Source organism: Bombina bombina, chromosome 3 (assembly GCF_027579735.1).
Source record: "Bombina bombina isolate aBomBom1 chromosome 3, aBomBom1.pri, whole genome shotgun sequence".
Taxonomy (NCBI): Eukaryota; Metazoa; Chordata; class Amphibia; order Anura; family Bombinatoridae; genus Bombina; species Bombina bombina.
This window is the reverse complement of record NC_069501.1, coordinates 447,128,465-447,156,086: the sequence shown is the minus strand read 5'-3', so window position 1 is coordinate 447,156,086 and position 27,622 is coordinate 447,128,465. Positions and strand designations below refer to the sequence as shown.

Genomic DNA, 27,622 nt, shown 5'->3' with positions numbered 1-27,622 from the left:
TGACAAGAGACATATGTGCAGCCACCAATCAGCTGCTGCCTTCCAGTAGTGTATTGCTGCTCCTGCTCCTACCCACGTTTGCTGTTCAACAAAGGATTCCAAGAGAATTTAGCAAATCATAATAATAATAGAAGTAAACTGGAAAGTTGCTTAACAATTATGCGTAAATCATGAAAGAAAAATTCTGGGTTTCATGTTCTTTTAATATGAAGTCATAAAGATAAATCAATATATCATATTTCTAGGAATTGCCAACTGTACTGAAAATTAACAGTTGTTTTTCTTATTTTTACCTTTATAGCTCTTGGAAATTATATATATATATAGTTTTCATCTACTCTAGTGGCTAATAGGGAGCACTGGCTTTTTATCCGTATAACAACATAGCTTCTACAATATTATCACCTCTGCTATATTTTATCCACTACCTATTTTCTAATATTACTGAATAAATAACATAGATTTGCTTGGTGGAAGTTGATCTTCGAGTCTGTGGATGCCCCTACCCTTGCTACCGTTTGAACCCTTACATTCCGTAGATATTAAGTTATCTACCTTATCTACCTTATAAGTTATTATCTTGGAAAGTTTTGTTTTTGGTTGCAATTTCTTCTGCTAGAAGAGTTTCAGAGTTATCTGCTCTGCAGTGTTCTCCGTCCTATCTGGTGTTCCATGCAGATAAGGTGGTTTTGCGTACTAAGCCTGGTTTTCTTCCGAAAGTTGTTACCAACAAAAATATTAACCAGGAGATAGTTGTACCTTCTTTGTGTCCGAATCCAGTTTCAAAGAAGGAACGTTTGTTACACAATTTGGACGTAGTCCGTGCTCTAAAGTTCTATTTAGAGGCTACTAAAGATTTCAGACAAACATCTTCCTTGTTTGTTGTTTATTCTGGTAAAAGGAGAGGTCAAAAAGCGACTTCTACCTCTCTTTCCTTTTGGCTTAAAAGCATTATCCGATTGGCTTATGAGACTGCCGGACGGCAGCCTCCTGAAAAAATCACAGCTCACTCCACTAGGGCTGTGGCTTCCACATGGGCCTTCAAGAACGAGGCTTCTGTTGACCAGATATGTAAGGCAGCGACTTGGTCTTCACTGCACACTTTTGCCAAATTTTACAAATTTGATACTTTTGCTTCTTCGGAGGCTATTTTTGGGAGAAAGGTTTTGCAAGCTGTGGTGCCTTCCATTTAGGTGACCTGATTTGCTCCCTCCCTTCATCCGTGTCCTAAAGCTTTGGTATTGGTTCCCACAAGTAAGGATGACGCCGTGGACCGGACACACCTATGTTGGAGAAAACAGAATTTATGCTTACCTGATAAATTACTTTCTCCAACGGTGTGTCCGGTCCACGGCCCGCCCTGGTTTTTTTTTAATCAGGTCTGATGAATTATTTTCTCTAACTACAGTCACCACGGTATCATATGATTTCTCCTATATATATTTCCTCTTGTCCGTCGGTCGAATGACTGGGGTGGGCGGAACCTAGGAGGGATCATGTGACCAGCTTTGCTGGGACTCTTTGCCATTTCCTGTTGGGGAAGAGAATATCCCACAAGTAAGGATGACGCCGTGGACCGGACACACCGTTGGAGAAAGTAATTTATCAGGTAAGCATAAATTCTGTTTTTATTTCCCTTTAAGTGAGCCAATGACAAGAGACATATGTGCAGCCACCAATCAGCTGCTGCCTTCCAGTAGTGTATTGCTGCTCCTGCTCCTACCCACGTTTGCTGTTCAACAAAGGATTCCAAGAGAATTTAGCAAATCATAATAATAATAGAAGTAAACTGGAAAGTTGCTTAACAATTATGCGTAAATCATGAAAGAAAAATTCTGGGTTTCATGTTCTTTTAATATGAAGTCATAAAGATAAATCAATATATCATATTTCTAGGAATTGCCAACTGTACTGAAAATTAACAGTTGTTTTTCTTATTTTTACCTTTATAGCTCTTGGAAATTATATATATATATATATATATATATATATATATATATATATATATATATATATATAGTTTTCATCTACTCTAGTGGCTAATAGGGAGCACTGGCTTTTTATCCGTATAACAACATAGCTTCTACAATATTATCACCTCTGCTATATTTTATCCACTACCTATTTTCTAATATTACTGAATAAATAACATAGATTTGCTTGGTGGAAGTTGATCTTCGAGTCTGTGGATGCCCCTACCCTTGCTATCTAGTACTGCAAGTGGTTAGGCTGGATTAGTTACAGCACACACAATAATGTGTACAGTGAAACCTGGATCCTGCCCATCTACCCATTGGCGGACCTAATAAACAGAGGGCCCTGGTGCAATAACTTTTTCTGGGCCTCCTAATTAAAAGAAAAACAAATAATATATATATATATATATATATATATATATATATATATATATATATATATATATATATATATATATATACATACACACACATATACATATATACAGGCACACACACACACATGCATTTATACACACACACACATATAGACATACATAATACACATATACATAAATTTATACACACATACATAATACACATATACATACATTTATACACACATAGACATAATACACATATACATACATTTATACACAAATACATAATACACATATACATACATTTATACACACATAGACATAATACACATATACATACATTTATACACACATAGACATAATACACCTATACATACATTTATACACACATACATAATACACATATACATACATTTATACACACGTACATAATACACATATACATACATTTATACACACATACATAATACACATTTATATACATTTATATACATATACATACATTTATACACACATACATAAATACATTTATACACACATACATAATACAAATATACATACATTTATACACACATACAAAAATACATTTATACACACATACATAATACAAATATACATACATTTATACACACATACATATACACACACACATAATACACATATACATACATTTATACACATATACATAATACACATATACATACATACATATACACACACACATAATACACATATACATAAATTTATACGCACATACATAATACTCATATACATAATACACATATACATACATATACACACACACATAATACACATATACATACATTTATACGCACATACATAATACACATATACATAATACACATTTACATACATACATATACACACACACATAATACACATATACATACATACATTTATACACATATACATAATACACATATACATACATACATACATATACACACACATAATACACATATACATAAATTTATACACACTTACTTAATACACATATACATAATACACCTATACATACATACATATACACACACACACATAATACACATATACATACATTTATACACATATACATACATACATATACACACACACATAATACACATATACATACATTTATACACACATACATAATACACATATACATAATACACATATACATAATACACATATACATACATTTATACACATATACATACATACATATACACACACATAATACACATATACATACATTAATACACATATACATACATACATATACACACACACATAATACACATATACATACATTTATACACACATACATAATACACATATACATACATTTATACACACACATACATAATACACATATACATACATTTATACACACACATACATAATACACATATACATACATTTATACACACATACATAATACACATATACATACATTTATACACACACATACATAATACACATATACATACATTTATACACACATACATAATACACATATACATACATACATATATACACACACATAATACACATATACATACATTTATACACACATACATAATACACATATACATAATACACATATACATACATACATATATACACACACATAATACACATATACATACATACATATACACACACACATAATACACATATACATACATACATATACACACACATAATACACATATACATACATATACACACACACACACATAATACACATATACATACATTTATACACATATACATACATACATATACACACACACATAATACACATATACATACATTTATACGCACATACATAATACTCATATACATAATACACATATACATACAAATACACACACACATAATACACATATACATACATTTATACGCACATACATAATACACATATACATAATACACATTTACATACATACATATACACACACACATAATACACATATACATACATTTATGCACACATACATAATACACATATACATACATACATATACACACACATAATACACATATACATACATACATTTATACACATATACATAATACACATATACATACATACATATACACACACACATAATACACATATACATACATTTATACACACTTACTTAATACACATATACATACATACATATACACACACACACATAATACACATATACATACATTTATACACACATACATAATACACATATACATAATACACATATACATAATACACATATACATACATTTATACACATATACATACATACATATACACACACATAATACACATATACATACATTTATACACATATACATACATACATATACACACACACATAATACACATATACATACATTTATACACACATACATAATACACATATACATACATTTATACACACACATACATAATACACATATACATACATTTATACACACACATACATAATACACATATACATACATTTATACACACATACATAATACACATATACATACATTTATACACACACATACATAATACACATATACATACATTTATACACACATACATAATACACATATACATACATACATACATATATACACACACATAATACACATATACATACATTTATACACACATACATAATACACATATACATAATACACATATACATACATTTATACACACACATACATAATACACATATACATACATTTATACACACACACATAATACACATATACATACATACATATACACACACACATAATACACATATACATACATACATATACACACACACATAATACACATATACATACATACATATACACACACACATAATACACATATACATACATTTATACACATATACATACATACATATACACACACATAATACACATATACATACATTTATACGCACATACATAATACTCATATACATAATACACATATACATACATATACACACACACATAATACACATATACATACATTTATACGCACATACATAATACACATATACATAACACACATTTACATACATACATATACACACACACATAATACACATATACATACATTTATACACACATACATAATACACACATATATATATATATATATATTTATATATATATATATATATATATATATATATACATTTATACACACATACATAATACACATATACATAAATACATATACACACACACATAATACACATATACATACATACATTTATACACATATACATAATACACATATACATACATACATATACACACACACATAATACACATATACATACATTTATACACACTTACTTAATACACATATACATACATTTATACACACATACATAATACACATATACATAATACACCTATACATACATACATATACACACACACACATAATACACATATACATACATTTATACACATATACATACATACATATACACACACACATAATACACATATACATACATTTATACACACATACATAATACACATATACATAATACACATATACATAATACACATATACATACATTTATACACATATACATACATACATACATATACGCACACATAATACACATATACATACATTTATACACATATACATACATATACACACACACATAATACATATATACATACATTTATACACACATACATAATACACATATACATACATTTATACACACACATACATAATACACATATACATACATTTATACACACACATACATAATACACATATACATACATTTATACACACATACATAATACACATATACATACATTTATACACACACATACATAATACACATATACATACATTTATACACACATACTTAATACACATATACATACATTTATACACACATACATAATACACATATACATAATACACATATACATACATACATATACACACACACACATAGTACACATATACATACATACATATACACACACACATAATACACATATACATACCTACATATACACACACACATAATACACATATACATACATTTATACACATATACATACATACATATACACACACACATAATACACATATACATACATTTATACACATACATAATACACATATACATAATACACATATACATACATTTATACACATATACATACATACATATACACACACATAATACACATATATATACATTTATACACATATACATACATACATATACACACACACATAATACACATATACATACATTTATACACACACACATAATACACATATACATAAATTTATACACACATACATAATACACATATACATACATTTATACACATATACATACATACATATACACGCACACACATAATACACATATACATACATTTATACACACATACATAAATACATTTATACACACATACATAAATACATTTATACACACATATATAATACACATATACATACATTTATACACACATGCATATATACACAGTACACACATACATATATACATACATACACACACACATGCATACATAGAGAAGGAAATACATTTATTTACATATAACTAATGTTCTAGTTTTGCTGATTTTAGAGGAGTAAGCTTTATTTCAGGGGAAATAGGTTGTCTCTGCTGTTTTTAGGCATGGCATACCACAAAAATGTTTACTTTTCACAGGAAAGGCATCAAGAGTTTACAATGAAGAATTCAAAATTATCTTCATTCTAAACAACTTCTGCCTTTCTGAGCAGCCACAGTGTAAATGAAAAAAATGATTTATTACTTAGCTCTTTCCTCCTGAAGCTGCACTGCCTATCAGCAGCACAATGTGCAGTGTGAGGCTTGAGCCTGGGCTGCTTGCTGATGGTTGGATGATGCAGCTGTCAGTAAGCCCAGAACTCCTGTTAGAGCACTCAGGCAGGGACACAGCAAATCCATGACATCATGGTTGCCATGGTTAGTTTGCAATTTCTTCCTGGTTTCAGAAGGCAAACTTTGAAAGCATGGTGCTGCTTGTAAACAGTCACTGCTCACTCTCACTGACTTGATCAACTCTCTGCTGCATTATATTAGCACAGCAGCCGAGTTTTTAAGCAGCACACTGGAGGAGATTAGATTGAGTAAGCAGTGAGTGGTGAGCTGTTCCTATGTCTTTTGAAAAAAGCATTATGCTGAAACGCGTAGATGAGTGAGGATCGTGTCCGTTCAGCTGGCCAGCTTTTATAACGGAATTGTTATCCCTATACACAGCAGCCCAATCGTGCAAGTACCACGGGTGATTAAGGAACCAAGAAAAACCTCTAGAGACCTTACTACTAAACACCCTTGAAAGATATCGATACCTTTGAGGAATTACATTACGGAATTTTAAAAAAACTGCCACCGGTAACCCGACCTGGCTATTGGAGCAGCGGAGTAATCACGTGACACACACGTCACAGCCGAGGTAACGGCTAGTTTGGAGACACTAACAGCGCTGAAATAGAAGGAATAGCAGTGTCGGGGGAAAGGTAAAAGAAATAAAAACCTTTCGGATTCTGGTGAGTGACTATCAGTTTTTATTTTGGGACATTTTAACCCACGCATACAGAGGATACAAGGGATTGTTTGTTATGAATACTGTTTTTACCAACGACTGCTAATCACCCAATGTATAAAACATACAGCAATAAGAAAGATCTTTTTGGGGACATAAAAGACTAAAAATAGCAACATAAAGACGACAACGTATTTATTGTGTTAACATATGGTTACAAGAAGAAAAAGTTTTTTCGAATACATAAAAGGAACATTGTTGCAGATATATTTACCCCTAAGCATTTGGGATATTAAGTTGTGTTAAACAAAAAGCAGCTTATCAAGATATTATTAACTATAAGGTGCACCTTATAATATTTTAAAGTGTTTTAATATATATTGTGAAAATAAAGTATACATTGAATTTATTATATATTTTTTTAGTAGTTATACTTTACTTTATGGTAAAACTGCATTTATAATTTATTTCCGAATAGAAAATAGGTAGAGCTGTTTGCAGCGCACTCTGTTTCTTCTGCATTATATTTATATTTGGTGTGGGTTTTTGGGAAACCACACAGTATAGAGTTGCTTTATTCTACCATCAAGGGTTTACTTTTCCTGTTGTTTTCCTATGTCTATGAGCCCCATCTGCAACAGTGATTGTTCCACCCCTGCAGCTACTCGCCGTAAATGAAGTAGATCTCTTTTGGGGGGGCAAAATATACTAGAAGGGGGCAGTTGCCCCACCCCTGCCCCCCTGTAGTGACGCCTATGCCGCTAGCACTTGTAATGGCTATTCACATTCAATCTTCAGTATGCAGCAAATGATCGCATGAAGAGAAGCCTCCACGTCGGATGACCGTGCTGCTGCCGATCCGCCTCTGTTCCATGCCACCTCCGCTCCATGACCCTTGGATAAAGATTAAAGATGGCGCCACCTCCGCTCAGCAACACCGGGATGAAAATTGAAGATGGAGCTGCCTGGAATAAATTCTTCACTGCCGGACTTCAGGAATGGTGAGTACCTATGTCGGAGGGTTAGTGTTTTGTTTTTTTTGGGCTGGGATTTTTTTTTAGAAAGGGTTTTTTTTTTTGGGGTGGGATTTTTTTTTTAGAAAGGGGCAGTAAAATAGCTGATTACCCTTTTAAGGGCAGTGTCCATGCAAATGCCTATTTAGGGGCAATGGGTAGATTATGTTTTCTTAGAGTCTTTTTTATTTTAGGGGGGTTACTGTTAGGGTAATTTGTATTTTTTTTAAAGTAAAAGAGCTGATTGCTTTAGGGCAATGCCCTACAAAAGGCCCTTTTTAGGGCTATTGGTAGTTTAGTGTTAGCTTAGGTTTTTTTATTTTGGGGTGTTTTTTTGTTTTTATTGGGGTATTAGATTAGGTTTAATTTTTTATTTTGTATAAGTTTGTTTATTTTTTTCTGTAATCTTAGATTTTTTTACATTTTGTAATCTTAGGTTTTTTTATTTAAATTTAATCTAATGTTTTTTTTATTTTCATGTAAAAATAGGATTTTTTATTTTGGTAATTTTAAGATATTTTTTAAGGTAGTCTTTTTTATTTAATGGGAGGTTGGCGGTTCAGGGATTAATAGTGTTAATATGTAGTTTGCGTTGTGGGGGGTGGTGGATTAGGGGTTAATAGTCTAATTAGATACTTTGCATTGTGGGTGGATGGCGGATTAGGGGTTAATAACTTTATTAGATACTTTTCGATGTGGGGGTTGGCAGATTAGGGGTTGATACATTTATTAGTTATTGCTGTGGGGGATGGCGGATTAGGGGTTGATATTGGCTTGTTAAAGCTTCTAGGGGGTTACGGTACTTATATATTCAGTGCAATGCTTGCTGCGCCTGCCTATGTGTTGCGAGGTGAAAATGGAGTAAAATTTCTCCATTTTGCACGCGTGAGTACTTGCACTGAGTATATGATACAAACTGGCGATGCCAGTTCTATGTTAGTTTATGGGAGAAAAAACTGCGCACAACGGGTGAAATATATGCGCCGCATACAAGTATATATATATATATTAGTTACTATATCCAACTAAAAATAGCCGTCACTGGGTTTGCGGGCGAGGCCGCATATGTAATCTTGCCCTTTATCTTGAAGTCGGATCATCAATGTGTCCAAAACTTTAGTTGAGCTAGCCGTCCTTAATAACTCCAATGATTTTTAATTCTGTAAGTAGCAGCCTACTATAAGGGGCTACAATAAATTATTTTTAATTCTGCACTTAGATCTTTTTTGTTGCGCTCTTCCTATATTTTATTTTATATGTTAGACTCTGCTAGCTCCCCTGAACAGAAGCTTCAGTCTTTCCTTGCCTTGAAGAATACCAAAATCTGTATTGCTGGGAAACATTTATTATATTGCAGAACTAATGGATAGAAGGCAAGAAAGAAGATTTTGCTATTCATCATCCAAACTTGCTAACATATTTTCAAAATTTAGCTGGGTAAATGCCCACTCTTAAAATCCAGCTTGCAGACCTTGAGGAAATGTTGAGGTATTACCAAGTTAACTCAGACCTTTCCTCCTTTCTTTAGAAATTATTTTGGGAATTGTTTCTATCACATCTTGACAGAAGCTCAAATAAATTGGAATCATTAAGCCTTTTGGCCTTGCAACCTGCCTTCAACTCAGCCCCAAGATGTTATTGTGTACTATTTATTTTTGAGGAAAAGATCCTAAATACAATGTCATGTAAAGAAATTCTGTTTTAGAAATTCGTAGATTTTTCTGAACTTATTTACACATACACATACCTTAGGCAGATCTTTCACTAAAATTACTAAAATAGTTTTAATTGAAGATGGTGGTAACTTTTGAAGCACTTTATAATTAAAGACAATTCTCAGATGTGTATACACTCTAGCGATACCAAAACAAGTGTAACTTTTGTTTATAACACTCTCGATATAGGTTTTCAATACCTAAGGAAGTCCTTATTTAGGAAGTTCAGACAGATAAATAAATTAACCTGTATCATATAAAAGTCAAAAGTGTTAGTCTCTAGTTGTGAGGCTAGAACTCAATATTCAAATTGGTCAGTATTGGTACTTATCTTATCCCTTATTAGCTGGGTGCTAAGTGCTAGTGATGCAAAGGTTGCAGCGATATCAGATCTTTCTCCCCTTTGTATTGGTGTACGTATTGTGTGCTGTGCAGTGGATAACTTCTGTTGGTGATTCCAGTCAGGCTAGGAAGCCCTCCGGTCTCATCGACAGGGAATATCCACGATGTGCATTCACGGTCCTTCTCAGTGAACACGCCACCTTGCTAGTTAGTTCCTGTACCTCTCTGACGTCAGAGTGTATGTGCCTACAATAGGCACCTGATCATGGGATAGGAAGTGATGAGGAGTGTAAAGCACCAATCAGCTATTAGCAGGACTTAAGGCTTCGGTAGTCAAATTAGCGGTATTCTCAACTGCTCAATCCGGAAATACATCCAAGAGGATAAGGGAGCAAAACCGGAGACAAGAAGCTTGAATCAAAGCAGTTTAATCGGCAAAGTTGCACAAGTGTAAGGAAGACAATCAAAAACACCTGACACGTTTCGCGCATGCACACATGCTCTTCATCTGCGGCTAACTATTCTAGGTGCATTGAAGCCTAAATAGAAGCTGGTAGTCAATCGCCATCACAATTACTTATTCAAGTAGTAAGGTGTCAAATATCCACTGGTGAAGGCAGACGAGTCCTACATAGGCTTCCTGCTCATATAATTTCTAATACTACATTTTAAGACTAATAGAGTCACCAATAAGTTTGCATATAAACAACATCATAATGTACATGTATTTCCATAATGTACTTGTTTTTCATTTGATGATTAATCAATGAAAATAAAAATAAAAAATAAGATGAAAATAAAATTAAAAAGAAAAACTGTCGCCTAGATTTAGAGTTTTGTCGGTAACGACCCGCGTAGCTAACACTGGCTTTTTTCCCCCCGCACCTTTTAAATACCGCTGGTATTTAGAGTTCACAGAATGGCTGCGTTAGGCTCCAAAAAGGGAGCGTAGAGCATAATTTACCGCCACTGCAACTCTCAATACTAGCGGTGCTTATGGAACGCGGCCAGCTTCAAAAACGTGCTCGTGCACGATTCCCCCATAGAAAACAATGGGGCATTTTGAGCTGAAAAAAAACCTAACACCTGCAAAAAAAGCAGCGTTCAGCTCCTAACGCAGCCCCATTGTTTCCTATGGGGAAACACTTCCTATGTCTGCACCTAACACCCTAACATGAACCCCAAGTCTAAACACCCCTAACCTTACACTTATTAACCCCTAATCTGCCGCCCCCGCTATCTCTGACACCTGCATATTTTTTTTAACCCCTAATCTGCCGCTCCGTACACCGCCGCAACCTACGTTATCCCTATGTACCCATAATCTGCTGCCCCTAACACCGCCGACCCCTATATTATATTTATTAACCCCTAATCTGCCACCCCCAACGTCGCCTCCACCTACCTACAATAATTAACCCCTAATCTGCCGACCGGACCTCACCGCTACTATAATAAATGTATTAACCCCTAATCCGCCTCACTCCCGCCTCAATAACCCTATAATAAATAGTATTAACCCCTAATATGCCCTCCCTAACATCGCCGACACCTAACTTCAAGTATTAACCACTAATCTGCCGACCGGACCTCGCCGCTATTCTAATAAATGTATTAACTCCTAAAGCTAACTCTAACCTTAACCCTAACACCCCCCTAAGTTAAATATACTTTAAATCTAACGAAATAAATTAACTCTTATTAGATAAATTATTCCTATTTAAAGCTAAATACTTACCTGTATAATAAACCCTAATATAGCTACAATATAAATTATAATTATATTGTAGCTATTTTAGGATTAATCTTTATTTTACAGGCAACTTTGTATTTATTTTAACCAGGTACAATAGCTATTAAATAGTTAATAACTATTTAATAGTTACCTAGTTAAAATAATTACAAAATTACCTGTAAAATAAATCCTAACCTAAGTTACAATTAAACCTAACACTACACTATCAATAAATTAATTAAATACAATACCTACAAATAAATACAATTAAATAAACTAACTAAAGTACAAAAAATAAAAAAGAACTAAGTTACAAAAAATAAAAAAATATTTACAAACATTAGAAAAATATTACAACAATTTTAAACTAATTACACCTACTCTAAGCCCCCTAATAAAATAACAAAGACCCCCAAAATAAAAAAATGCCCTACCCTATTCTAAAATTAAAATAGAAAAGCTCTTTTACCTTACCAGCCCTGAAAAGGGCCTTTTGCGGGGCATGCCCCAAATAATTCAGCTCTTTTGCCTGTAAAAAAAAACATACAATACCCCCCCCAACATTACAACCCACCACCCACATACCCCTAATCTAACCCAAACCCCCCCTTAAATAAACCTAACACTAAGCCCCTGAAGATCTTCCTACCTTATCTTCACCACACCGGGTATCAGCGATTGGTCCAGGCTCTGATGTCTTGATCCAAGCTCAAGCGGGGGGCTGAAGATGTCTATGATCCAGCAGAAGTCTTCATCCAAGCGGGAGCTGAAGAGGTCCATGATCCGACTGAAGTCTTCATCCAAGCGGGAGCTGAAGAGGTCCATGATCCGGCTGAAGTGTTCTATCAAGCGGCATCTTCAATCTTCTTTCTTCCGGATCCATGTTCATCCCGCCGACGCGAAACATCCATCTTCACCGACGACTTCCCGACGAATGACGGTTCCTTTAAGGGACGTCATCCAAGATGGCGTCCCTCGAATTCCGATTGGCTGATAGGATTCTATCAGCCAATCGGAATTAAGGTAGGAAAATTCTGATTGGCTGATGGAATCAGCCAATCAGATTCAAGTTCAATCCGATTGGCTGATCCGATCAGCCAATCAGATTGAGGTCGCATTCTATTGGCTGATCGGAACAGCCAATAGAATGCGAGCTCAATCTGATTGGCTGATCGGATCAGCCAATCGGATTGAACTTGAATCTGATTGGCTGATTCCATCAGCCAATCAGAATTTTCCTACCTTAATTCCGATTGGCTGATAGAATCCTATCAGCCAATCGGAATTCGAGGGACGCCATCTTGGATGACGTCCCTTAAAGGAACCTTCATTCGTCGTCTAGTCGTCGGAAGAAGAGGATGGATCCGCGCCAGAGGTCTTCAAGATGGAGCCGCTCGTCATCGGATGGAAGAACATAGAAGATGCGGCTTGGATGAAGATGTTTGCCGGTCCGGATCTACTCTTCTGCCCGGATAGGATGAAGACTTCTGCCCGAAGATGGAATTCTTTAGCCACCGCTTGGATCAAGACTTCAGTCGGAGGATGGACAGCACTCTTCAGCCCCCGCTTGGGCTTGGATGAAGACTTCAGAGGCTCTTCTGGACCGATCGGGACCCGGTGTGGTGAGGACAAGGTAGGGAGATCTTCAGGGGCTTAGAGTTAGGTTTATTTAACCCCTTAATGACCGAGGACGTGCAGGGTATGTCCTCAAAAAAAAGGCAGTTAATGCCTGAGAACGTACCCTGCACGTCCTAGGTGAGGAAAGCAGCTGGAAGAGATCCTGCTCGCTTCCAGCTGCTTTCCGGTTATTGCAGTGATGCCTCGATAAGGAGGCATCCTGCAATAACCATACATGGCCATCCAATGCAGAGAGAGCCACTCTGTGGCCCTCTCTGCACCGGACATCGATGGCCGGTATCGTTGGTGGGTGGGAGCCGACTTGGGAGGCGGGTGGCCGGCCATCGGTGTGCCGTGTGACGTCGGGGGGGGCGGGATCGGGGGCGGCACCGTCGGGGGCGCGCACGGACGCGCGCGCGTGCACGGAGGGTGGCGGGCGGGCGCGTGCACGGGGCGGGAGCGGGTGGGAACCGCTACACTACAGAAAATCAATAAACAGTAAAAAGTTAAAAGGGCCATAATCAAATACAAAAAAACCCACAAAAAGAGATCGTGGAGGGGTGGGGGGTTGGTTTTTGTGTGGGGGGAAGCTACACTACAGAAAAGTTAAAAAAATGCAAAAAAACAACATTTTTTTGTCTAAACTGGGTACTGGCAGACAGCTGCCAGTACCCAAGATGGCGCCCATTAAGTTAGAGTGGGAGGGTTATAGAGCTGTTTGGGGGGGATCAGTGAGGTTGGGGGCTAAGGGGGATAGTACACAGCAGCATATGTAAATATGCTTTTAAAAAAAACCACCAAAAAAACAAATATAGCTTTTATTTTAGTACTGGCAGACTTTCTGCCAGTACTTAAGATGGCGGGGACAATTGTGGGGTGGGGGAGGGAAGAGAGCTGTTTAGGAGGGATCAGGGGGTCTGATGTTTACGGTGGGAGGCTGAGCTCTACACTAAATCTAATATTAACCCTGCAAGCTCCCTACAAGCTACCTAATTGACCCCTTCACTGCTAGCCATAATACACGTGTGATGCGCAGCGGCATTTAGCGGCCTTCAAAATACCAAAAAGCAACGCCAAAGCCATATATGTCTGCTATTTCTGAACAAAGGGGATCCCAGAGAAGCATTTACAACCATTTGTGCCATAACTGCACAATCTGTTTGTAAATGATTTCATTGAGAAACCTAAAATTGTGACAAATTTAACGTTTTTTTTTTATTTGATCGCATTTGGCGGTGAAATGGTGGCATGAAATATACCAAAATGGGCCTAGATCAATACTTGGGGTTGTCTACTACACTACACTAAAGCTAAAATTACCCCAAAAAACTCCCTACATGCTCCCTAATTAACCCCTTCACTGCTGGGCATAATACACGTGTGTTGCGCAGTGGCATTTAGTGGCATTCTAATTACCAAAAAGCAACACCAAAGCCATATAAGTATGCTATTTCTGAACAAAGGAGATCCCAGAGAAGAATTTACAACCATTTGTGACATAATTGCACAAGCTGTTTGTAAATAATTTCAGTGAGAAACCTAAAGTTTGTGAAAAAATTTGTGAAAAAGTGAACATTTTTTTTATTTGATCGCATTTGGCGGTGAAATGGTGGCATGAAATATACCAAAATGGGCTTAGATCAATACTTTGGGTTGTCTACTAAAAAAAAATATATACATGTCAATGGATATTCAGAGATTCCTGAAAGATATCAGTGTTCTAATGTAACTAGCGCTAATTTTGAAAAAAAAATGGTTTGGAAATAGCAATGTGCTACTTGTATTTATTGCCCTATAACTTGCAAAAAAGCAAAGAACATGTAAACATTGGGTATTTCTAAAATCAGGACAATATTTAGAAACTATTTAGCATAGGTGTTTTTTGGTGGTTGTAGATATGTAACAGATTTTGGGGGTCAAAGTTAGAAAAATTGGGTTTTTTTTCAATTTTTCCTCATATTTTATAAATTTTTTTATAGTAAATTATAAGATATGATGAAAATAATGGTATCTTTAGAAAGTCCATTTAATGGCGAGGAAAACGGTATATAATATGTGTGGGTACAGTAAATGAGTAAGATGAAAATTACAGCTAAACACAAACACCGCAAAAATGTAAAAATAGCCTTGGTCCCAAACGGACAGAAAATGGAAAAGTGCTGTGGTCATTAAGGGGTTAAGGGGGGTTTGGGTTAGATTAGGGGTATGTGGGTGGTGGGTTGTAATGTTGGGGAGGGTATTGTATGTTTTTTTTTTACAGGCAAAAGAGCTGAATTCTTTGGGGCATGCCCCGCAAAGGGCCCTTTTAAGGGCTGGTAAGGTAAAAGAGCTTTTCTATTTTAATTTAGAATAGGGTAGGGCATTTTTTTATTTTGGGGGGCTTTGTTATTTTTTTAGGGGGCTTAGAGTAGGTGTAATTAGTTTAAAATTGTTGTAATATTTTTCTAATGTTTGTAAATATTTTTTTATTTTTTGTAACTTAGTTCTTTTTTATTTTTTGTACTTTAGTTTATTTATTTGTATTTATTTGTAGGTATTGTATTTAATTAATTTATTGATAGTGTAGTGTTAGGTTTAATTGTAGATAATTGTAGGTATTTTATTTAATTAATTTATTGATAGTGTAGTGTTAGGTTTAATTGTAACTTAGGTTAGGATTTATTTTACAGGTAATTTTGTAATTATTTTAACTAGGTAGCCATTAAATAGTTATTAACTATTTAATAGCTATTGTACCTGGTTAAAATAATTACAAAGTTGCCTGTAAAATAAATATTAATCCTAAAATAGCTACAATATAATTATATATATTAGGGTTTATTTTACAGATAAGTATTTAGCTTTAAATAGGAATAATTTATTTAATAAGAGTTAATTTATTTCGTTAGATTTAAATTATATTTAATTTAGGGGGGTGTTAGGGTTAGGGTTAGAATTAGCTTTTGGGGTTAATACATTTATTAGAGTAGTGGTGAGGTCCGGTCGGCAGATTAGGGGTTAATACTATTTATTATAGGGTTATTGAGGTGGGAGTGAGGCGGATTAGGGGTTAATACATTTATTATAGTGGCGGTGAGGTCCGGTCGGCAGATTAGGGGTTAATAATTGTAGGTAGGTGGAGGCGACGTTGGGGGCAGCAGATTAGGGGTTAATAAATATAATATAGGGGTCGGCGGTGTTAGGAGCAGCAGATTAGGGGTACATAGGGATAACGTAGGTGGCGGCGGTGTGCGGTCGGCAGATTAGGGGTTAAAAATTTTTAATAGAGTGGCGGCGATGTGGGGGGCCTCGGTTTAGGGGTATATAGGTAGTTTATGGGTGTTATGACTTTTTTCTGCGGCTGGAGTTTTGTCGTTAGATTTCTAACGCTCACTTCAGCCACGACTCTAAATACCAGCGTTAGAAAGATAGGATACGCAAATGGCGTATGGGGATCTGCGGTATGGAAAAGTCGCGTCTGGAAAGTGAGCGTTAGACCCTTTCCTGACTGACTCTAAATACCAGCGGTAGCCCAAAACCAGCGTTAGGAGCCTCTAACGCTGGTTTTGACGGCTAACGCCAAACTCTAAATCTAGCCGTAAAGAAATAATACATCTAGACAGGTATTGACCCTATCAATGATTCAAAAGTAACAAATGAAAGCTCATCAACATAACATTCTTTATTAGAATGTTATGTTGATAAAATTTCATTTGTTACTTTTGACTCAACTAGTTAAAATGGTGAAAAATTGACTCAACCTTTCTATTGTGTGTTTCTGTGTGCCACACTGAGCATGGAGAAGAGAAAGAACAGCAAAGAATTGTCTGATGATTTGAGAACAAAAATTGTGCAAAAGCATGGACAATCTCAAGGTTATAAGTCCATCTCCAGAGATCTTTAATGTTCCTGTGTCAACTCTGTGCAACATTGGAAGTTTAAAGCCCATGGCACTGTGGCTAATCTCCCTGAATGTGGATGAATGAGAAAAATTGATCAAAGATTACAACAAAGGATTATTAGAATGGTGGATAAAGAACCTTGATCAACTTCCAGGCAAATTCAAGCTGACCTTCTGGTACAAGGTATAAATGTGTCAGCTTGCACTATACGTCACCATCTGAATGAGAAGGGACACTATGGTAGGATTCCCAGGCCCCACTGCTGAAACAGAAACATAAAAAAGCAGGTTGGAGTTTGCCAAAGCTTACCTGAAAAGCCAAAATCCTTTTGGTAAACTGTGCTTTGGACAGACAAAACAAAATTACAGCTTTTTGGTAAAGCCCATCATTCTACTGTTTTCAGAAAAAGAAATGAGGCTTTTAAAGAAAAGAATACAGTTCCTACAGTCAAACATGGTGGAGGTTCACTGATGTTTTGGGGTTGCTTTGCTGCTTCAGGCACTGGATGTCTTGACTGTGTGCATGACATTATGAAATCTGAAGACTACCTAAGAATTCTGTTGTGCAATGTAGGGCCCAGTGTTAGAAAGTTGGGTCTCCTTCAGAGGTTATGGGTCTTACAGCAGGACAATGACCCAAAGCACACGTCATAAAGCACCCAGAAATGGTTTAAGACAAAGCGCTGGAGAGTACTGAACTGGCCAGCAATGAGTCCAGATCTCAACCCAATAGAACACCTGTGGAGAGCTCTCAAGACAGCAGTTGGTAAAAGGAACCCTTCTAATCTGAGACACCTAGAGCAGTTGGTGAAAGAAGAGTGGTCCGGTAGAGAGGTGTAAGAAACTCATTGATGGTTACAGGATGCTATTGATTTCAGTTATTTTTTCCAAGGGGTGCGCTACCAAATATTAAATTGAGGGTGCCAATAATTTTGTCCAGTCCATTTTTGCATGGAATGTGTCAGATTTGGCTTTTATTCTCCACTTTTTTGTGTCATACCAATACAAACAAAAGAAATAAACATGAGAATGCCTAAACATTTGAAATTGTAACAATTTTCTGGGTGAAGTGGTGCATTATCTGACAGAAATGCAGGTGTGCCATGACTGTATACATATAAAATGTATATATATATATATATATATATATATATATATATATATATGTATATATAAAATTAGTTTTTTTGTAAAATATTTATCTATTCATATATAGGACCAGATTACAAGTGGTATGCTTGCACGCTAACACTACTGGAAGTAAACATTTAGCGCAGGCAGATTAGTGTTTGCTTTTCAAGCTAAAAGAAAAAAGGTATCTTGTTAGCAAACCCGATTCGGTTTAACTTCAAGACTTTGGATATCTTATCCCCCTAGACTTCAATGGGGTGCACTGTTTAACACTAATTTCTCATGCGCTAACCAAACATTGCATTAGACCAACTGCGCTAAAGCCAAAGTTAGTTATGAATATTTCACATTCCACTGTTTTTCACATAGAAGAAAATGTAATTTTTAAATATATATTTCTTTATATATATATATATGATTATTTTTCTCAAAGATATATTTCTATACCTATATGAATATATGCAGATATATACATATATTTAAAATTACAAAGAACATTTTATTTGATCTGAAGAACAATGGAACGCAAAATATTTACATTAAAACACAGAAAAACATAATAAAAAGTATTCCAACTAAATCAATAATTAATTTTTATGTTTAAAGGTATTTGAATGGAAAGATCTAAAAAATCTGTTACAAAAAAGAAATTAATATCCAAAATAAAAAACACCATTATACCTAACACTAATCTACATGCCCCATAAAACCCCCCACATAAAACATAAAAACAAAAACCCTAAACCCTAACACTAAAATAAATTACCATAGCCCTTAAAGGGGCATTTTCAGCTCTTTTACTAATAACAAAATTACAAGACCCCCCTCTTCAATACAAGTAACCCCCCACACCCTAAAATAATAAAGTCTACCTAAAAAAAAACTATCCAAGAAAATAAAATTTAAACTAAAAATGCCTATTCTTTAAAAAAAAAAACACACCCCAAAAAGCCCTAAATAACCCCAAAGTTTGTACTCACCATGTGAAAATCCAACTCCTCTTGATCCGACATTGAGCCCTCTTCATCCAGGTGCCGGGGGACCATCTTCATGGCAGAGGAGGAAGGCTTTTTCCGCCGTCTATACTGCCCTCTTCATTCACTGTCCAGACGCCATCCCTATTGGCTTTTTTTTAATCAGCCTATACTTATTGGATAATTTTTAATCACCCAATAGCAAGAAAGTATTTTATTTTAAATTCTAATCATCTGAGGAAGAGGTTCCAACATTGGAGGAGCTGGATTTTAGCACAGTGAGTTCAAACCTTGGGGTGGCCTTTTGGCTCCCCATTATACTGGAGCAGCTGTTGTGGAGTTGGGAAACATTTGGTTGTAATGCCATGTTATCTGTCAAATTTATTCTCAGGTTTGTGAAGTTTGCACGCCCTTCTCTGTGAATGTGAATTGCTCTCGGAGATGGGTTTTTTTAAAACATGAATTACAACATTAACTACAAGCACTTAATAAAGCACAACACTCTTTTTGTATTTTCTTATATTCTGCTGACAAACTTGCTATTGGTAAAATATTGAATTATTTAATTCTCCATTAATATCCTATCACACTGCTATAAAATCCTTCTTGAGGTCAAAGAAGGATTTAGCTTTAATATTTTCGGATAATTTCTTGCTTTATATGAAAATGTTTGCCTTCCTAGCCTTCCAGTGTCCTGGGATCCTTAGATAGTACCCATGTGTCACACAATGCACTCAAGGAGCAAGAGGGGATTTTTATATCCATGGAAGAAATAATGAATAATTTATTCTGCATAGCTCTTACCCCATTGATAGGCAGGGAAATCTCAATTTCCTGAAATGGACATTAAACTAAAACAAATTAATTTCTCATAAAGGCCTAGATTACAAGTGGAACTTTAAAATGCAAGTGATATGGAGGGCTAATAATTCTGGTGCTAATTGCACGTCACTTTGATTTTTGCATTCAAAATACAAGTAGTTGTTTAATATTTTGTGCCTTGCGATACATTTGTGAGGCAATATATAAACAGGACATTTTACATTTGTGACCTTCAGACTTACTATTATAATTGTGTTATGGAAACTATCTGAAACTTTACAGTAAAAAAAATTAAATGATTTACTATTGTTTTGTTTTAGGGGTCAATTGTCCTGAACCTAAAATATTTAATGGAAAAATAACAATGAAAACAACATCATTCTCCGAGGATGAGTTAGAAACTGGTTACAAAGTGATGGATACTGTAAAAGTGGCATGCAATAGTTTCTACAATGTGAAAGGATCAAATACAATCGTTTGTGGAAATGACTTAAAGTGGCATCCTGCAATTCCCATCTGCCAGGGTTGTAAGTGTTATTAAATTTATCTCACTTGTCTTTACTCAGGCGTGCTAAAGGGACAGTTAATACCTTGTTAATACAAGTCATTTCTGTTTGTCTTGATATAGAATTAAATATCAGCCAAGTCTTAACATGTTTTTTAAATTAACATCTTGTCTTCTGCAGTTGTTTTTTAATAGCCAAACTCCCCCTACCACTTGCTTTATTTGCAGGAGTCAATCCTGGCTTAAGTCTATAGACCACAAGGCTAGTCACAGTCATTATAATAGTATAAAGTGCATTGTATTGCAATTATTATCTGTTAAATCCAATTACAGGTAGCCCTCAGTTTACGCCGGGGTTAGGTTCCAGAAGGAATGGTTGTAAATCGAAACCGTTGTAAATTGAAACCCAGTTTATAATGTAAGTCAATGTGAAGTGAGGGACATAGGTTCCAGGCCCCTCTCAAAATTGTCATAAGTAACACCTAATACATTATTTTTAAAGCTTTGAAATGAAGACTTTAAATGCTAAACAGCATTATAAACCTTATAAAATAATCACACAACACAGAATATATAATTAAACTTAAAGTTAAATGAACAAAAACATTTGCTAAACAGCATTATAAACCTAATACAATTATCACACAACACAGACTTCACTTGCATTTTTTCTGCAAACAGTTCTTTCTATGCATTCCAATCTGGACTGATTTATAGACAGGAAGATCTTGTTCCTTTGAAATCTGCTTGATAGCTCAGGTCTGGTTAAACTGATTAATTTCAGCTTGCTTGGCTTTGCTGCAACACAAGTGGACAGCTCCACCTACTGGCTATTTTAATAAATGCACTGCTTCTCAATGCTTTTCAATAGCAGTCACATGACTGGAAAAAAATGTTGTTATTCTGAAACGGTGTAAATTGAACCGTTGTAAAACGAGGGTCACCTGTATAGACATGTATCAAGCACTAGGGATATCTTTGAGAATTCTGCAGTAATTTCTGAGTATTAGAAAATAAATACACATTTTTTTTAAAGCTAAATTACATATAAAGGTGGCAAAATAAATCTGGAATTGTATTGAAAAGTTGTTTTATTATTCATAACTAAACTTTTTTTAACATCTCACAGTGTTTACTGTCCCTTTAAGATGTTGATTTTTCATCTAACAGTGTCTTTAAAAATGATTAACAAAACTATGATTACAAACTTGGTTAGACAATGACTATAGGTTGTTAGACTGAGCCCAAATTTCTCTGTTATCTGCTTTTTTTCATTTACTTTTTTCTCATAAGATTAAAATGGCATAATAATGAAAACTAATATTTTTGTATACATACCAACAAAAAAGGTAAAAAAATTAGCATTTACAGCGAGAATTCCATCAATTTTTGTCATCTTTTTATAATATCAACCCCATATTAATTAGGTCTCTGAACTGACTGCTACTTTATTAAACTGTAACTTGGTAATAATGATTATAATGTTATTTGCATTATGGTGTTGACTGGTGTATGAGCTGTTGCTGCTTTTTTATTCTGTATTTTTATATAGTTTTCATTTTGCATTGAGTCTCACTGACTAGAGGTAGGATTTGTTCTTACATTTTAACAGTGGAAACTCTGGGGCAACTATAGATATTCCCCAAACTAACTTTAATGGCTCTTTCTAGAGGGGTTCATTTATTATTATATTGGGTTTTTTTACAATATAAATAAAATCATTTTTACACCATATTATGCATTAATGTCTCCTATACTGAGAGTGGTTTAGTTTACTATATAACATTTTTACATTGTTTTAATAGGGTTTGACTGCCCTTACCCAGCTATTGACAATGGTCACATTGTTCTTAAGAATAAGGAAGAATATATTCCTGAGCATGTCGGCCATGGTTTTACGTGGAAAAATACTGTCCAGTTACAGTGTGATTCTGGCTTTGTAATGCAAGGAGAGGACAGCAGTGTATGCACTTTCCTCAGAAAATGGTCACCAGAACTGCCAAAGTGTGTACCTTGTGAGTATCTTCTTACTAAATCTGTTATCCTTTAGAGTATAATAAATAGTTCATATTGTAATAGTGGCCTTGTTACATATAAGTTTAAAGGGTCACTAAAGTCAAATCAAATTTTGCACTTTCTTTTTATATACACACTTTTTGAGGCACCATCTCCTACTGAGCATGTGCATGTGTTCATAAGGTATGCGTATACTAGACTGTGATTATCTGATAAAAGTCACATGATACAGGGGCAGGCAAATGGGGAAAAGATAAATTTGTCAAAAAATAAATAAATGTATTGCTTATTTGAAATTCAGAGTAAGTGTTATTGCATTGTCTTTATATTATGCACTTGGTAATTATGCAAGTCTACTGAATTTTGTGGCCCTTTAATGTTTTACTTTACATCTCAACACTGTGCATGTAAAGCATTTCTGCCGACATTGCGTATCATCGGCAAATACTAATTCTCCTGTATCACTAAATTGCTGTAAATCATCACCCAGTGGTTGGTTATCTAAATTTTATTGATTTGGCATAATTATGTAATGACATTTATTGTTCTTATATGTTAGTGAGGTTTGTGCAAAGGGGTGTTTTTTAAGGCTGTTGTGTATTATGAGATTTCATATTTTGTTTCATAAGTCAAAAGAGAATTTATGGACAGTACCAATTTTTTTTCCTTTGGTGAAGGATAATAATCCATAAAATATTATATAATGTGATTTTTATTTTTTTCTGTGAAATACATTTATTTCATTACGTAATTGTTATAAAAATACATACGAATATATGTTTTATACATGAGCAACATTTCTTACATTTGTACAACTGTTTTATCATTTTTATTAAACATTTAAATAAGTATTTTAAAAAAATCTATTTTAAACATGTGCAACATTTCTTACTATACTGCAAAGTACATTTTGTTAAATGGACATGAAACACAAAACTTTTCTTTCATGATTAATATAAACCAGACAATTTCAGACAACATTGTACTTTATTTCTATTATCAAATTTGCTTCATTCTAGTGAGCTAATGACAAGAGGCATATATGTGCAGCCACCAATCAGCAGCTAGTTTCCAGTAATCTATTGCTGCTATTAGCCTACCTAAATTTCGGCTAGATTTAGAGTTTTGTCGGTAACGACCCGCGTAGCTAACGCATGCTTTTTTTCCCCCGCACCTTTTAAATACCACTGGTATTTAGAGTTCACAGAATGGCAGCGTTTTCAGTGTGTTAGGCTCCAAAAAGGGAGCGTAGAGCATAATTTACCGCCACTGCAACTCTCAATACTAGCGGTGCTTATGGAACGCGGCCAGCTTCAAAAACGTGCTCGTGCACGATTCCCCCATAGAAAACAATGGGGCATTTTGAGCTGAAAAAAACCTAACACCTGCAAAATAGCAGCGTTCAGCTCTTAACGCAGCCCCATTGTTTCCTATGGGGAAACAGTTTCTATGTCTGCACCTAACACCCTAACATGTACCCCGAGTCTAAACACACCTAACCTTACACTTATTAACCCATAATCTGCCGCCCCCACTATCGCTGACCCCTGCATATTATTATTAACCCCTAATCTGCCGCTCCGTACACCGCCGCAACCTACGTTATCCCTATGTACCCCTAATCTGCTGCCCATAACACCGCCGACCCCTATATTATATTTATTAACCCCTAATCTGCTCCCCACAACGTCGCCTCCACCTACCTACAATTATTAACCCCTAATCTGCCGACCGGACCTCACTGCTACTATAATAAATGTATTAACCCCTAATCCGCCGAACCCCCGCCTCAATAACCCTATAATAAATAGTATTAACCCCTAATCTGCCCTCCCTAACATCGCCGACACCTAACTTCAAGTATTAACCCCTAATCTGCCGACCGGACCTCACGGCTTCTCTAATAAATGTATTAACCCCTAAAGCTAAGTCTAACCTTAACACTAACACCCCCCTAAGTTAAATATAATTTAAATCTAACGAAATAAATTAACTCTTATTAAATAAATTATTCCTATTTAAAGCTAAATACTTACCTGTAAAATAAACCCTAATATAGCTACAATATAAATTATAATTATATTGTAGCTATTTTAGGATTAATATTTATTTCACAGGCAACTTTGTTTTTATTTTAACCAGGTACAATAGCTATTAAATAGTTAATAACTATTTAATAGCTACCTAGTTAAAATAATTACAAAATTACCTGTAAAATAAATCCTAACTTAAGTTACAATTAAACCTAACACTACACTATCAATAAATGAATTAAATACAATACCTACAAATAAATACAATTAAATAAACTAACTAAAGTACAAAAAATAAAAAAGAACTAAGTTACAAAAAATAAAAAAATATTTACAAATATTAGAAAAATATTACAACAATTTTAAACTAATTACACCTACTCTAAGCCCCCTAATAAAATAACAAAGACCCCCAAACTAAAAAATGCCCTACCCTATTCTAAATTAAAAAAGTTCAAAGCTCTTTTACCTTACCAGCCCTCAAAAGGGCTTTTTGCGGGGCATGCCCCAAAGAAAACTGCTCTTTTGCCTGTAAAAGAAAAATATAACCCCCCCCAACATTAAAACCCACCACCCACATACCACTAATCTAACCCAAACCCCCCTTAAAAAAACCTAACACTACCCCCCTGAAGATCATCCTACCTTGAGTCGTCTTCACTCAGCCGAGCCACCGATGGAACTGAAGAGGAGATCCGAAGTGGCAGAAGTGATCCTCCAAGGGGCGCTGAAGAAATCTTCCATCCGATGAAGTGATCCTCCAAGCGGTGCTGAAGACGTCTTCCATCCGGGCGATGTCATCTTCCAAGCGGGGTCTTCAATCTTCTTTCTTCAGGATCCATCTTGCAGACCTCCGACGCGGAACATCCTGCTGGCCTGACGGACTACCGATGAATGAAGGCTCCTTTAAGGGACGTCATCCAAGATGGCGTCCCTCGAATTCCGATTGGCTGATAGGATTCTATCAGCCAATCGGAAATTAAGGTAGGAAAATTCTGATTGGCTGATTGAATCAGCCAATCAGATTCAAGTTCAATCCGATTGGCTGATCGGAACAGCCAATAGAATGCAAGCTCAATCTGATTGGCTGATCCAATCAGCCAATCGGATTGAACTTGAATCTGATTGGCTGATTCCAAATTTAGGCGTTAGCTTTTAAAAAAAGGATACCAAGAGAATTAAGCAACTTAGATAATAGAAGTAAATTGGAACATTGTTTAAAATTGTATGCTCAATCTGAATCATGAAAGAAAAACAATTACTTCACTGTCCCTTTAAGAGTATGCATAATATATATATATATATATATATATATATATATATATATATATATATATATATATATATATAAATTTGAAGACAAAGTGCACTCCAAGCTTGTCAAACAGCTGCCCAGGGTGCACAAACAATATGTATAGATAAACTGAAAGAAAGTGAGTCCTGTGGAGTGCACTTTCTTTTAGTTTATCTATCTATCTATCTATCTATCTATCTATCTATATATATATATATATATATATATATATGTTTATACATTATCCCAAAAAAGTGAGTACACCCCTCAAATTTTTGTAAATATTTTATTACATCTTTTCATGTGACAACACTGAAGAAATGACACTTTGCTTTTTGTTTTATACATGAGCAACATTTCTTACATTTGTACAACTGTTTTATCATTTTTATTAAACATTTAAATAAGTATTTTAAAAAAATCTATTTTAAACATGTGCAACATTTCTTACTATACTGCAAAGTACATTTTGTTAAATGGACATGAAACACAAAACTTTTCTTTCATGATTAATATAAACCAGACAATTTCAGACAACATTGTACTTTATTTCTATTATCAAATTTGCTTCATTCTAGTGAGCTAATGACAAGAGGCATATATGTGCAGCCACCAATCAGCAGCTAGTTTCCAGTAATCTAT

The 27,622-nt window shown here is 35.0% G+C and overlaps 1 protein-coding gene across 4 annotated transcripts in view; it reads left to right on the top strand.

Annotated features, from left to right (window-relative positions):
- The window catches only part of LOC128653409 (membrane cofactor protein), a 200,444-nt gene that overhangs the window by 138,880 nt on the left and 33,942 nt on the right, over positions 1–27,622 (top strand). For all 4 annotated transcript variants that reach the window (XM_053706671.1, XM_053706669.1, XM_053706670.1 and 1 more), the window contains exons 3-4: positions 21,453–21,659; positions 23,443–23,652. In XM_053706671.1, the coding sequence (XP_053562646.1) occupies positions 21,453–21,659; positions 23,443–23,652 (417 nt within the window). The remainder of the gene's footprint in view (positions 1–21,452; positions 21,660–23,442; positions 23,653–27,622) is intronic.